This window comes from Haemorhous mexicanus, chromosome 2 (assembly GCF_027477595.1).
Source record: "Haemorhous mexicanus isolate bHaeMex1 chromosome 2, bHaeMex1.pri, whole genome shotgun sequence".
Lineage (NCBI taxonomy): Eukaryota > Metazoa > Chordata > Aves > Passeriformes > Fringillidae > Haemorhous > Haemorhous mexicanus.
Window position 1 is genome coordinate 48,782,604 of NC_082342.1, and position 12,880 is coordinate 48,795,483.

At 43.6% G+C, this 12,880-nt stretch overlaps 1 protein-coding gene across 2 annotated transcripts in view; it reads right to left on the reverse strand.

Moving 5' to 3' along the window:
• XPO4 (exportin 4) overlaps nucleotides 1-270 on the reverse strand; it is an 81,096-nt gene extending 80,826 nt beyond the window's left edge. For both annotated transcript variants that reach the window (XM_059838717.1, XM_059838716.1), the window contains exon 1: nucleotides 116-270. In XM_059838717.1, coding sequence (XP_059694700.1) covers nucleotides 116-196 — 81 coding nt within the window. In that variant the 5' untranslated portion in view covers nucleotides 197-270. The remainder of the gene's footprint in view (nucleotides 1-115) is intronic.
• Nucleotides 271-12,880: the final 12,610 nt, after the last annotated feature.

Sequence of the window (12,880 nt, forward strand, 5' to 3'; positions counted from 1 at the left end):
CCCGAGGGGCGAGGGCAGCGGGAACGGAGGCGGGGAGGGGAGGGGGGTCCGGCGAGGGCGCCCCTTCGGGGGCGACGCGGCGCTCCGGGCGCGGCGGTGCCGCCGCCCGCCTCACCATGAGCACTTTGGCCGCGTTCTCCAGCTGGGCGATCACCTCGGGGGCGCCCCCCGCCGCCGCGGCCGCCGCCGCCATCATGGTCTCTCTTCAATGACGCGCCATGCGCTGCATTCTGGGGCGAGGCGGCCGCGCGGCCAATCCCGGCCCGGCCCGGCCCCGCCGCGGAAGCGAAGCAGCGGCGCCGCCGCAGCGCCGCGAGCTCCGGGCGGGGACAGCGCCCGCCCCGCGCACCTCCCTCCCTCCGCCCGCCCGGCCCGGCCCGGCCTGGCCCGGCCCCGCCCCTCCGACCCCTCCGGGGCGGGCCCGGGCCGGCCCGCAGCACGCGGCGGGACCTCCCGAGCTGCGGGGCGGGGCGGCCACCGCTCCCCGCCGGGCCCAGGTCGCCGCACTTGCCCGGCCCGCAGTTTGTTAGGGGAGGAAGGGGCCGCTGGAGATCATCCGGTTACTCCCCCTGCCAAGTCGGGGTCAGCTAGAGCAAGTTGCGCAGGAACGCGTCCAGGTGGATTTGGAATGTCTCCAGAGAGGGAGGCTCCACAACCACCCTGGGCAGCCTCTTCCAGTGTTCTGCCACCTTCCGTGGAAAGAAGTTCTTCCTCATGTTGAGGTGGAACTCGTTGTGTTCAAGTGTGGCCATTGCTCCTCCTTCTGTCGCTGGGCACCACCGAAGAGAGCCTGGCACCATCCTCTTGGCGCTCTCCCTGGAGACTTACACGCACTTCTTGTGCTTCCCAATGAGCTCAGGGGCCAGCGCGGCCGCAGGCGCTGGTTGCTGACAGTCTCTTATGCACTGCAGTGCTTGCAGATCTGTGGTGGGATGAGAAGCTGAGTTTATAAAATATAGCTTACGAAGTGGTGGGGAGGGGAGAGGGTGGTCAGCGTCTTTACAAATGAACTGGTTTATAGCAGACAAAACAAAACAAAGAACCATATGAAAACAACAACAAAAAAACTCAACAATGTTTAAAACTGTTCTAAAATGCACTTTTTCCCACATAAATCCACCTGGAGCTCCTTTCATGTTATTGGTTGTGAGTCACAAGACAATGTCAACTCTAAAAGATGTGCTGAAGAGAACACTGTTGCGCAGCCACAGGAGCAAAAGGCTTTCAGATTATGCCTTGAGTGGCACTTCATTTTGGTTAAAGAGCTCGCTTTTTAAACAAATCTGATAATTTCCACTTCCGTTTGCGCAGACTTGGAGCTTTGATACCTTCAGATGAAGCCAAAATGGAAGATCTGCAATTGTCAAGGAGTGTTCAGTGCATAGGTCCAGGTCAGAGCTCATCCCTCACGGTGCAGAGCAGAGCACCATCAGCTGTTGTGTTCCCCTGAACCCGCTGCACCACTCTGCCCGTAGCAGAGTCAGGTGTTTCCAGCCATAGTTCTCTCAGCCTTGGGGAGGCATTAGTTGATCTCAAGTGCTGAATTTATGCAAGGTTTGGAATTTATCAGCTCACTGAGCCGGCTGATAGTAGTGTTGAGCGCTTGCAGACTGTTCACATAATTTGAGTGCCAATGGACAATGTTTCCATGCAGATGATACAATGTAATAGCCAAAGTGGAAGAAAGAATCGAGGAAATGAATGACAAGAAGAAATCCGTCTCCCCCGTTCCAGAGAAAAATGCAAGGATTTTTCTCCTAAGCAGTGACAGCTTTCAATGCTGAAGAGGGCATGGCAGTGCTTATTACTAAACAAGTTTACATGTAGCAATAGAACCATGTAAATTATTGATTTTGGGGTTTACCTAGGAGATAGACGTAGAACATGCATTTCAGGATAACGATAAGCTTCAAAGCTGGAGAATGTGGGGAGATCAGCAGAGCTGCACTGAAAGGAGGGCTCAACATACAGAAAATTGAACAACAGTCAGAGATGGAGCAGTTCGAAGGTAGTGGGAGTGTGACAACACACTTAAGTCCTGGAGTGTGTTTATTGGGCAAACAGTGTGATATACAATGAGTCTCCCTCTAAAGAACAGAAACCAGAGCTAAAGACTGAAGTTTGTGTACAAAGAGGTAAAATATCAAAAAAATCCCTGAAAGGTATGAAAAAACACCCTATTTTAAAGAATTCTCTGCCCAGTAAGGACTACTTCAGTTGAGTACTTCTGTACTTGTAACTTGTAATCAAAATGAGATTCTTCAAAAACTTTTTCAGCATGCTCAAAGGTCCTTCATTCTCCTGTGGCCTTGTGTGTTTAGCAGCACACTTGAATAGCCATGAAAGCAATAGAAATAGAATAGTATTCTTCAGGTTGGGAGGACTCAAGAGGTCTCTACACACACCTTCTGTTTCTTCAGCCTTCTGATCCAGTTGCTTAGGACTTTGTTCAGAAGGGTCTTGAAAACCTCAGAGAACAGAGAGTGCACAACTCTCTGGGCAACCTTGTCAATGCTTGATTGGTGTCACAGTGACCTCTTTCCCCCCTTAAATCAGAATTTCCTCATGTGTCTGTTACTTCTCAACCTGCTGCTGTGCACCGCAGTAGAGACTACTGACGCATTTTCTCGACAATCTCAGGTACTGGAAGAAAACTCTTGGGTTCCCTTTCAAGCTTTCTGACTGAATGCAATTCCCCCAGCCTTTCCTCACAGGTGCTCCCACCCCCACGCCAACTTGACTGCCCTCAGCTGTACTCACTGCAATTTGTCAACTTCTTTCTCATAGTGCGGGCCCCAGAGTGCAATGTGGTTTTCCAGACGTGATGTAACATGTGCTGAGTAAAAAGGACTGGTAGTTCTTTTGATCTATTGGCTGCATGCCTGTAAAAACAACCTAATATGTCTCTATAGGGGTAGCCTTGCTCACCACTGTGCTGTTCTGCTCACTTAGGTTTAGCTTGGTTCCTGTCAGGCCAAGTAAAGTGCGTGGCTGGGCCTCGACTGCCCTGACACCCTCACCTGGGACTTCAGCAGGTGCAGGGCTGTAGGTTTGCCTGTGCCAAGCCCAGTTTCTTCTCATCGTGGCTCATCAGTTGTCCTTCTTCAATGTGTAATATATAGCCTTGTCTCCAACACTTTCTCCTGCATGGATCTTTACTCTTGCTCTGTCTTCTACTCTTTCTGGCTCCACTTTCTATCTGGACTCTGGACATGACTCATTATCTTGCCTTGTCTTGGACTCTCAAGAACCCCTGACACCACTCCCGCCCTACCCAAATCCTTTGGAACTGCACCCTGATTGGTGAGAGCACTGCCCTGCCTGTCCTGTGGTCAACCTCAGCTTATTCATCCTCATGGAATGGCCCTGCTCTTGCTGTCCTTGCCACAGTCCACCAGGACCTCCAGATTCCTACTTTGGTCAGACTTCAGTCTATATTGCTGTGGCAATGGTTATTCCATTTTAGGTAAGGTGTGACACCACAGGATCTATCTGCCAGTTCCATGGATAGGTATAGTGGTTTGATCAATCTGTACATATCCCTTCTGCCCTCAAGTTTGCCTATTTGGACACACTTTAGCATGTTCATTAAATCCACTCCTCTTTCACAAGATTTCACATGATTTGTGCAGACAAAATCATGCATTTTACCATATCATCATCGGATATATCTTGTCCTCATTTTGAGTGGGAGGACTGAGTGGAGTAATCTTCAGTAAAAATTACGTGTTCAAGTAGTCACATTTTCTCTCAGCTATATGTTCTCTTGGCTAGTCTTAGAAAAGCTGATTGTTCATTTATCTTGTCAGAGTGAATGCTGAAGCTATTTCTGCTGTTGGCTAAAAAAGATGCATTACATTGTTCCTTCACACTTTCCTCTTTTGTGCTGCTAATCCTCTTAAAATAGTTCAAAGTTTTGGAGTCATTGCCAGAAAGAGTGTTGTTGGTAGTGGAGCCTGGGCTTCCTGCTCTAGCAGTCCTTTTCTACCTTGTTTTCTGCCACAGCTGAAACCATCCAGCTACTGCCAATTTGGGCTAAAGATTAAAATGTTAAGGAAAATAAAACAACAGTTGGTTGTTCAAACCAGTTGTAAATTTGGGTTTGTTTTGAATGTGTTAATCAGTCCTATGCACACATACAATAAAACTAGCAAAGATCTGCTGTAGTTAGGAGCATCTGACAAAGTCTAGTGCAAGGAAATAAAAGTGGCTGAGCAGTGATTTACATGAGGTAAGGAAATCACAGTCAATAGGGAAGTGGATGACTAGTACAAAAGCACAATGGCAACTGCAAGTATACAAGGGGCAGGCTTGGTGTGGAATTAATCTTTCATCATTGGTTAGGTAGAAGCTTTAGAAACCATCCCTCCTACCAGGATATACATCATGATTTATTTTCTGTGCTTGATTTCCCAAGATGTTCCTAAGGTTGATTTCCAGCACTGTTCAAGAGATCTCTGCCTACTTTTTTTTCTCAGTAGACCTCATTTCTCTGGCTGGAACATGCAATTTGCTCCCTTTCCCAGGCTCATTTTTCCTAACACCTACCTTGACTGCATGGGTTCCTGCAGCAATTCCTGCAATAAATTCTGTAAATAAATTGCAAATAGGTTCTGCAATGAATTCCTGCAACACTTCCTGACTTATTGCTGTTTTCTCATCAGTGCCTTGCAGAAGTCTGTTCAGAGTAGTGGTTCCAGTACTCACTATTCCAGTTGTGGTAGTCTGTGATGCTCATCACCAGTGACACAGAAGATTTCTCACCAGACACTTCAATTCGGATTAAGTCCTTCAGACAACCTGGCTAGACTTCCATACAAATGGCCTCAGTTAAGTTACCTGGGCACAGTAAGTCACTATTCCCCTCTGGAGGAAAAGCTTCTACCAAAATTACTGTAAGCAAGTTTGATAGCACTGCCCAGTGCTGTTGGTCACTTGCTCTCAGTTTATTTCTTACAAAACAACAGTAAGCAGTGCTGCAAAGCTGGATAAGTCATTTAAGTAATTAACTTCAAGTTCTCAGTTTTGTTAGGAATGGCATTTGACAAGGAATGCACTGTGTCATACAGGGAAGAAGCAAAATATTAGGTCGTTATGTGAGCAACCTCCATGTTGCAAGACTGAGTCTTACTGGAAGCAAGATTCAAACCAATTATTAATCGTATTACACAGAAGAAGTTACAGGGGCTAAGAATGAGGTTATAGAGAATTGGTGTGTAGTGTAGTTGTGTGTGTGCAGAGCTTGTGACACTGTCAGAGCAGTGAAGAGTCACAGTGGCCAGGAGCAGCCACTGCACACACCAAGCATCAGTTACTGCAGAAGGGGAATTCAGCAGAATGTCAGACACGGAAATGACTAAGTCACACTCAATATGTTAAACTAATATTCTGCCCAAGATTTGAGGCCCACACCTTGCACTTGAACTGGCTTTTCACAAGCAAGGCCTTGCATTGAAATAGATTGACACTGGATAGCAAAATGTCAGTAGAGTTTAAAAATGTAAGCTAGGTGGGCAGTTCTACTACATACAGACTTCTGGCATCTTGTGATACTCGTTCCTGTATTTGAAGCTGCAACAGTAAGAGCTTAAGCATTGTTTAAAGCAAGTGAGTGCATTAATTGTTTTACAGGAAACCTGCTGTATTTTGGTTTGTATCTGCTTACGTTCTGTTTCTTCCTGACTCCACTTGTCTGGCAACCACCATGTCAGGGTTAGCACTGCAGTGTGCCAAGAAGGAGGAGCTCAACAGAACAGTCACTAAGTTTAGCTATTTTGACCTTCAGAGTTATCTTTAGGATTTATGACTGGTTGATCAGAATATGTTGCTTATGATTCACACTTGGAAGTTTATCAGTGATAGCTTGCACTAAGTATTTGGAAAATATGTATACTTTCCTCCACAGAGCCTCTGTGCTGCCACTGCCATGGACTTGTGGAGTATCTGGGAACACTTTCCTCATATACTACATGATAGGATGATAGCTTAAGCTAGTCTGTTTCAACTTGGTTGTACACTTAAAAATCTTCATGCAGCAGGTATCTATGTTGAAGGACACAAATGCCAGCTTAGACTGACAGCTTACTGCTTCTTTCATCTCAAGACTATTGTCAAGCCAAACTTACCAACCCAAAAGGGATCAATGTAGCACCAGTGTATTTTAAGCTACTGTCTCTAGACACTTGCTTCATGTAAAGTGTCATTCACTTAAGATTGAGTCATTTTTGATTAGCATAGGCTGGAGTACTGATGCTTTAGTCTCTCCTCTGAAATTGTTCTGTTTTAACCCTACTCTAAAGATGCCTGCTTCCTATTCCTATTAGTTTATTCCTAAGATCATCTGCTTAAGAAGGGACTTTTCCTTCCTTTCAGTAACTTGCAAATTGTCACAGTCAAATTGTCACTGATCCTGCATAAAAAGCAAGGATGTAATACTCAGCAAGACCCTTAGGTAAGACTTACCACCTTAGTATTAGGGGATTTGTGGGCCCAATTTGGATGTGTGATTCTCCCTTGTGTGTCGTATAGGTACAAAACAGTGGTGGCTGGAGAAGCTAATAGGTGAAATATCTGTGGTAGTTCACAGAAGGTGCCAATGAAGCCATTATAGCTTAACACACACACATGTGCACACCCACAGGCTTGTTTTACTTGTGTTTGGAAATGCTGCCATACTACTTTGGAGGTTTTCCCTTAAAGAGGTCTGACACAAACTTTTGCTCAAAAATGTTCCTCCTGAAAGCAGAAATACCATAAAGCTGGGCAAGTTGGGTCATCATCTAGCCATTTCCTATTTTGAAGACAGTCCATGGAAAGCAAGCTAACTGCTCAGCTGCCCAGTCCTCTGTACAACCACCATAAGTGTGTGCCATGTAATGAATCAATTGCAATACAGAAAGCAAGGTCCAGTAAGGGGAAGCTTACTGCCTAAAATAATCATGTAATTCTGATAAATCAGATAGTGGTAAATCAGAAGAGATAAGGGTTCCAAATTGAAGCCTCTTACTTTGCAGAGTCACGTGTAGTCATGCATAAGATGATAGTGTCTAAGGTGAATTAATTTTCTTCTCCTCACATCACTTATTGAACAGCTGTTCCAGAGTTTGACTTGGAGTTTTTTTTTACTTTCACTATATTTGCTGGCGCATGACTAGATATTATTCTTTATCCCAATTAGATTTTTTTCCTTGCTTCCTCATGTTTATCCTAGGTCTATTTAGAATATTATGTTGCCCTTATTCTTCATTTTGTGAGCTCATATAGAATTAGAAGAGATTTTTCCCATAAATAAGTTCCTTTCCATAAATAATGCTTCTTCTATTCTGACATGTATTGATCTTTCTCAAAAAGTGACCACCAGAATGGTGATACTACAGATGATATTTTACAAGGGCGTTGCTTTTCCTGTAGCTGTTGGAAGTGCATAGAACAAGGTGGTAAAATTGTCTCCACTAGTTTCACACTTGTATCATTTTAGTGGTTTAGGCATCCCCCAGTCAGCTGATGCACATACACACATAGGAATACACATATGGCAGGAATTTTAGAGGGCTAATCTCAGAAATCATACAGTAAAAAACTTCATGGCATTTTTAGTATTCCATGTATCACCATTTAGTTTTATCTTTTACAGTGCTGTTAATAATCTTTTACTGAATGTGCCTGAATACTATTTGCAGATTTCATTAGTGTGAAAGTTTACTTTTTGTTCTCAAGCCATTTATAAAAGTATTAAAATTGGATCTATTTATAGGTTCTCCAGCCCTTGACATGTCCCTTTGCAACGCAAGCTGTATGGCAGAAATACCATCTCTGTTCTTCAGCAGCAGCCCCTCAGGGACTTCACCATGGATTTTCTTAGGACTAGAAACAACTCTGCATAGGGCAATTAATTTAAACAACCATAAAGAAATTCCTAATCCTTATCATAAATAAGGAACAGGAATTCTCCATCTTGCAGGTGGACCCTCATGCTATGTATGTGCCCACCTCCTACTTATTTAGCTAGCCCTTCCTAGCAGGAGTTCTAGAGAGGCCCAGCCAGTCCCTCTGTCAGCAGCTGAGACCCCTGACCCTACTTTGTCTTCTCTGTTTTGACGTTTGATATGGTAGCAAATGGGTGCCTTGGTGGCCAACCCTGTAACCTTAGCTGAAGAAAGTGGTCAGCAAATCCTTTTCCTGCCACTCAATTTTTAGTATGAGCCTAGGGGAACTAGGGGGTAGTTATTTGAAGCTAGTTTCCCTAGTTTAGGTTTCTCTTGGTCCACAGACATGGTGTTCTAGGAGGCTGATGGACAAGTCTCTCAGCTTGTCCCTTGTTTTCAAGGAGGGGTTTAGCAAGATCACAGTTGTTCCCATAGATATCTCACCTTAGTTGAGAGGTCTTTTTGCCTGGAAGTGGCCAGAGAAGCCCAGGTGACTGCTGCTGCTTCCTTGCCAGTTATGTGCTGTGCACCCGTTTTGATCTGTCCAGCTGGGCTTCCCTGACTGCACTGTTGAGACACTGGATCTGCTGTATGTCAGCTGTAAGCTGCCACTGACAGGAACTGTGAGGAAAGTTGTCAATGGATTGATCTTCATGGCTCAAGATGCTCTTCTAGACAATCCTCTCATCCCATTTTCCTTCCAATACAATCCATTCTAGTTCTCTCTTTGATAATTTCTATTCTAATAAACTTAAGAATCTTTAGTTAAACTAATAATTTCTGTGTGACAATGGAGCAACTGCTTTTGAACTCCAGAAAATTTAATCTGGAATAAAATAATGGTTTCACTCTGCAGTTTTTTGCTTCTGTAAAACAAATGAATAGCTATGTAGGCTTTCCCACTCTGGATCAGCCTTTATATAGATCTAATGACTATCTCTTCTTGTACGGAAAGCATCTCAGTTAGACATTAGCAAAGCATTGCACAATTTTCTGTGCATTTTTGTGTCCTCTTTTTAAGTATCAATTCAACAAATCTGTCAGACGCACATAAAAGTTTTAGTGGCCTATGCATTTCAGCATAGAGTTATTCTACAAAGCAAGAACAATCATGGCCAGCCCCTTAACCCTCCAGCACTGCAGCTGATTTCGGAGATGGATTCATGTAATGGCTGGGGTTAAAAATGAGTACTTTAAGCAGTATGGATATGAAGATTTTATGAGCCAATGCACTGTTAGAATGTGCTTCAACTCCTTGAAGCCATCACAGCTTTCTCATGTCACGACTTCCCTGTCTTCTTTCCCACTTAGCAGAGTATTAAGGGAATGCATAGCAAAAAGGATTTCAACAATGATTTCATTATCAGTTGGCCATGTGTAATGTTGTCAGTGAAGTTACATTCACATGATTATGCAGATAAATTCAGGTGAAGTTGCATTTGTTTCTTCAGATAAAGGTTTTGATTTATTTAACCACACAGCAGTTTTATTTTGTAATTACATTTGCATTGACCGGAAAAGAAAATACAAAATAATCTGGTTAGCCATAAGAAACTGAAATATTACATTATGATATTACATTTCATAGATAAGCAGCCTTGACTTGTCAAAGGCACATTTGTAGTAAACAGATGAAACTTCCTGGAAACACAGCTTCCCAAACTAGGTCTGTTAAAATTGCCGTTGCTTGCAAATATTTTTGTGAATAAAGGAAAACATAATGTTGAATTTATTAAATAATCTTTTTTTCTTGATGAGCTCCTGGTCTCATAGGTGCAAAACCTTGAGACCTATTCCAGGTGTGATTCCCATGGAAGCCTGTGCACAGGGCAAGATTAGAAGTGAAAGCTGATGCCCTGTAATCAATGTGTGATCTGTTCTAAAAGAAAAACAGTAATGTGGAGACTGATGACTCTTGACAGGCCAGACTGTACTAATGGATTTTCCTGATTTTCCTGCAGTGACTGAGCTGCTTTCAATAGGATTACACTGACATTTTTCGGCAAGAGTAATACTTCTGGCAATCCCCACCCTGCCACTGTCATTCCATTCCCTGCCCTTCCTGTGCTCCCCCCCTGTGCCAGCATGACTGTCCATGTCACCATGAGCTGAAGTGATTCAGAAAATCAATCCAGCTAAAATTAGCAGCCAGTGTTTCACTGGGTAGTTTTTTGGCCTAAGCTCTCTGCTCTCAGTGTACTGACCAATGGCTCAGTTATGCCAGCACAACCAAGGGGACATGGCAGGGGCAGTGGACAGCAGGAAATCCAACTGGCAGTATTTGGAACCTGCCATTGCTTCATCTCCATTTCCTCCAGCACTGCTCCAGCACAAGCATTTGTGAGGCTGCACACTGACCCTTGCCAGGCAGCTTTCCTAACAAAAAAACCCCAAATAAACCAAAGTAATCCCTCCAGGTTTATTTTTCAGCAAGATTAATTCCCTACTCTTGAAGGTCCCATGGTCACAAAGACCTCTGCCCCGGGAAGAGAATGACATGGGGCTGAAAAGTCAATGGAAAGAGCAAGCTCATATTCAGTGCAGTTCCTGAATGTCACATCACAGCTTTGGGAGCCCAGCAGTATTATTAGTAGCCTAGTCTGCCCCACATTGAGGAAAGAACAATAATAATCTCATAATAGAGAGACATTTTGTATCTTATGTATTTTAAAAATTTGCTTCCTAAATACCATGGGTTTGACAGAATCACTCTTACTCCTCACGGGTTGAATTGGGTTGGCTTGGAGATTTGGGAGATTGGTAGCATGGTTCATTATGAATTTACTGTATGAAAAAATTCAAGTTTAAAGTCAACTGAAACTAAAAAACCCAACTAAACTTAGTGAACGAACAATCAATGTCAAGTTTAAATATTGAGAGTCATTCTCCTCTACAACAAAAACAGTAGGTAGGGGTCCTGCCTCAGTGAATGGAATGTAGCAATCCTAATTTATAGTCAGTATCTATGGATGATTTCTACATGCTGTGACAGTTTACCTTAAAATTTCAGTAGCAATTTGATAATGTATTGATAATTTGCCATAAGGAAAATAATCCCAATTAGGAGTTTAACTGCAGAAGACAAGATCATTTGTTGCTTTACTCATCTTCAGAAGTAGAAGTTCTCCCCGTGCAAATCACCTGCTTCACATTATTCTTAGCTGAAGTGCCTGCCAGCACATTTTTCAGTAATTTTACATAATGTGTCCCTTGAAAGTGAGCATCAGAGTAAACAGTCTTGCCTAAATGACTAGAGCAACTGAGATAAACAGTTCTGTTAGCCTCAAGGAGAGTAGTATTGATGATTTACTCAGAGGATGGTTTTCCTCAGAGTCTAATTGTCCAATGGGCCAGAGGGGCTGTGTTTTCAGGGTGTCACAGTAAAATGCAGTGAAACGAGACAATTCTAAGGCTTGAAACTGACATTTTGTGTGCAGAAATACCGACTAAAAATTGCCCTTTACCTTGTCTTGGAGAAAATGGTGCCATCCAAATGAACTTTTGGTACAGATAAGGGAGGGAGAAATGTCACATGTGTAACAAGAAAGTTTCATGCTGAGTTAGATCTGGTCAGTTCATGTTGGGCATTCAAAGGACTTTTGCATGGAACAAAATGCTGAAGGAAGTTTCTGTTGGGATGTTGGGACAGTAAGTGTGACAGGAGTCAGATTAAAACTGTGTTTACTCTTTCTATGGCTGCTGTTTTGAATCTCTCCATTCTTTAAAGCTGTTGTACAGAATTTGTTTTATTTGCTACCATCAGTATAACTTTGTGTCAGCAACTGAATTTACAAATAACCACTCCAGAATAATCTAAGTAAAATATGCATTAGTGCTCATATGTTGGAAAATGGGAAGAAACACAACACAACAGGCAATAGCAGGTCTGTGGGATCCAGCAAAGTGACATGACAACAGTTCAAACAATATAATGTCCCCTGTCCTGTTCCTTTGCTAGCTGTAGTTATGACATCAGGATGTGTCTCAAAAATAAAACAAAGAATGAAAGAAGAAAAGCAAGAGCATTGTTTTGGACTGGATGAACTCTGAAGCGGAAGGCCAAGGTGATTAAGGCAAATAAACGATGGAACTGTGTTTATTAGACAGGAAATGGTCATTACTAAATTGTCAGGAAATGCGCTGGAGGCTGATGTATCCAGCTCCAACATAGCTGGATGTATCAGTCATATTTTCTCAGTGTTGCTGAAATCACGGAATAATCACGGCGTCTGCATTAACTTTTGTTTGGGAATAAGCAATTTCATTTCTTTTCAGCCACTCTTGCAACTGCATCCACTTTATTTAGAAGGGGTGAACCTGGTTTCTCTGTTGTAAAAGTTTTGGTGAAGATGGTGCTCATGAAACAGGACTGGCCACCTCTGTCACAGAGGGTGTTTGGAGAGATGGCAGCTGCACTGTGTCACATTGTGAAATGGCAAGAGCAAGCAGGAGAGGCATGAGGAAAACCCAAGAGACCCCGTCAACATCTGCCACTGCTGGAGGCAGCTTCTTAAGAAACGCCCCAACACTGTTTGGAGGGAAGTGGGGTCCCAGAGGCACCCACCTTCTCTCTATTTCATGAAGCAGTTTTGGCAAAATGCTCCCTGTGCTGGAAGCAGCCATGTAGATTCCCAGCTGATCAACATCATCCTCAGCTGGAGGAATCTCTTCTGGAAACCGCAGCACCATTCAGCCTCCATGACCTGTTTAAGTCAGTATCCAGACACTGCCAGTAAACTTCTCCATGGACTACCTGAGCCTGCCTTAGAGAATACCATCTGCCTATGTTTGGATCCCATCCCTCCATTCCTCATATCTTCAAGTATGACATTATTGCACTTATGCCAGGGGTGCTGTATATTTGCAATGGTGGCAGAACAGCTGGTCTAGCACAACTAAAGGCAAAAGAAAGATTGTCTCCTTTGTCCATCTTGAGCAGTGGTCCCCTGCACACT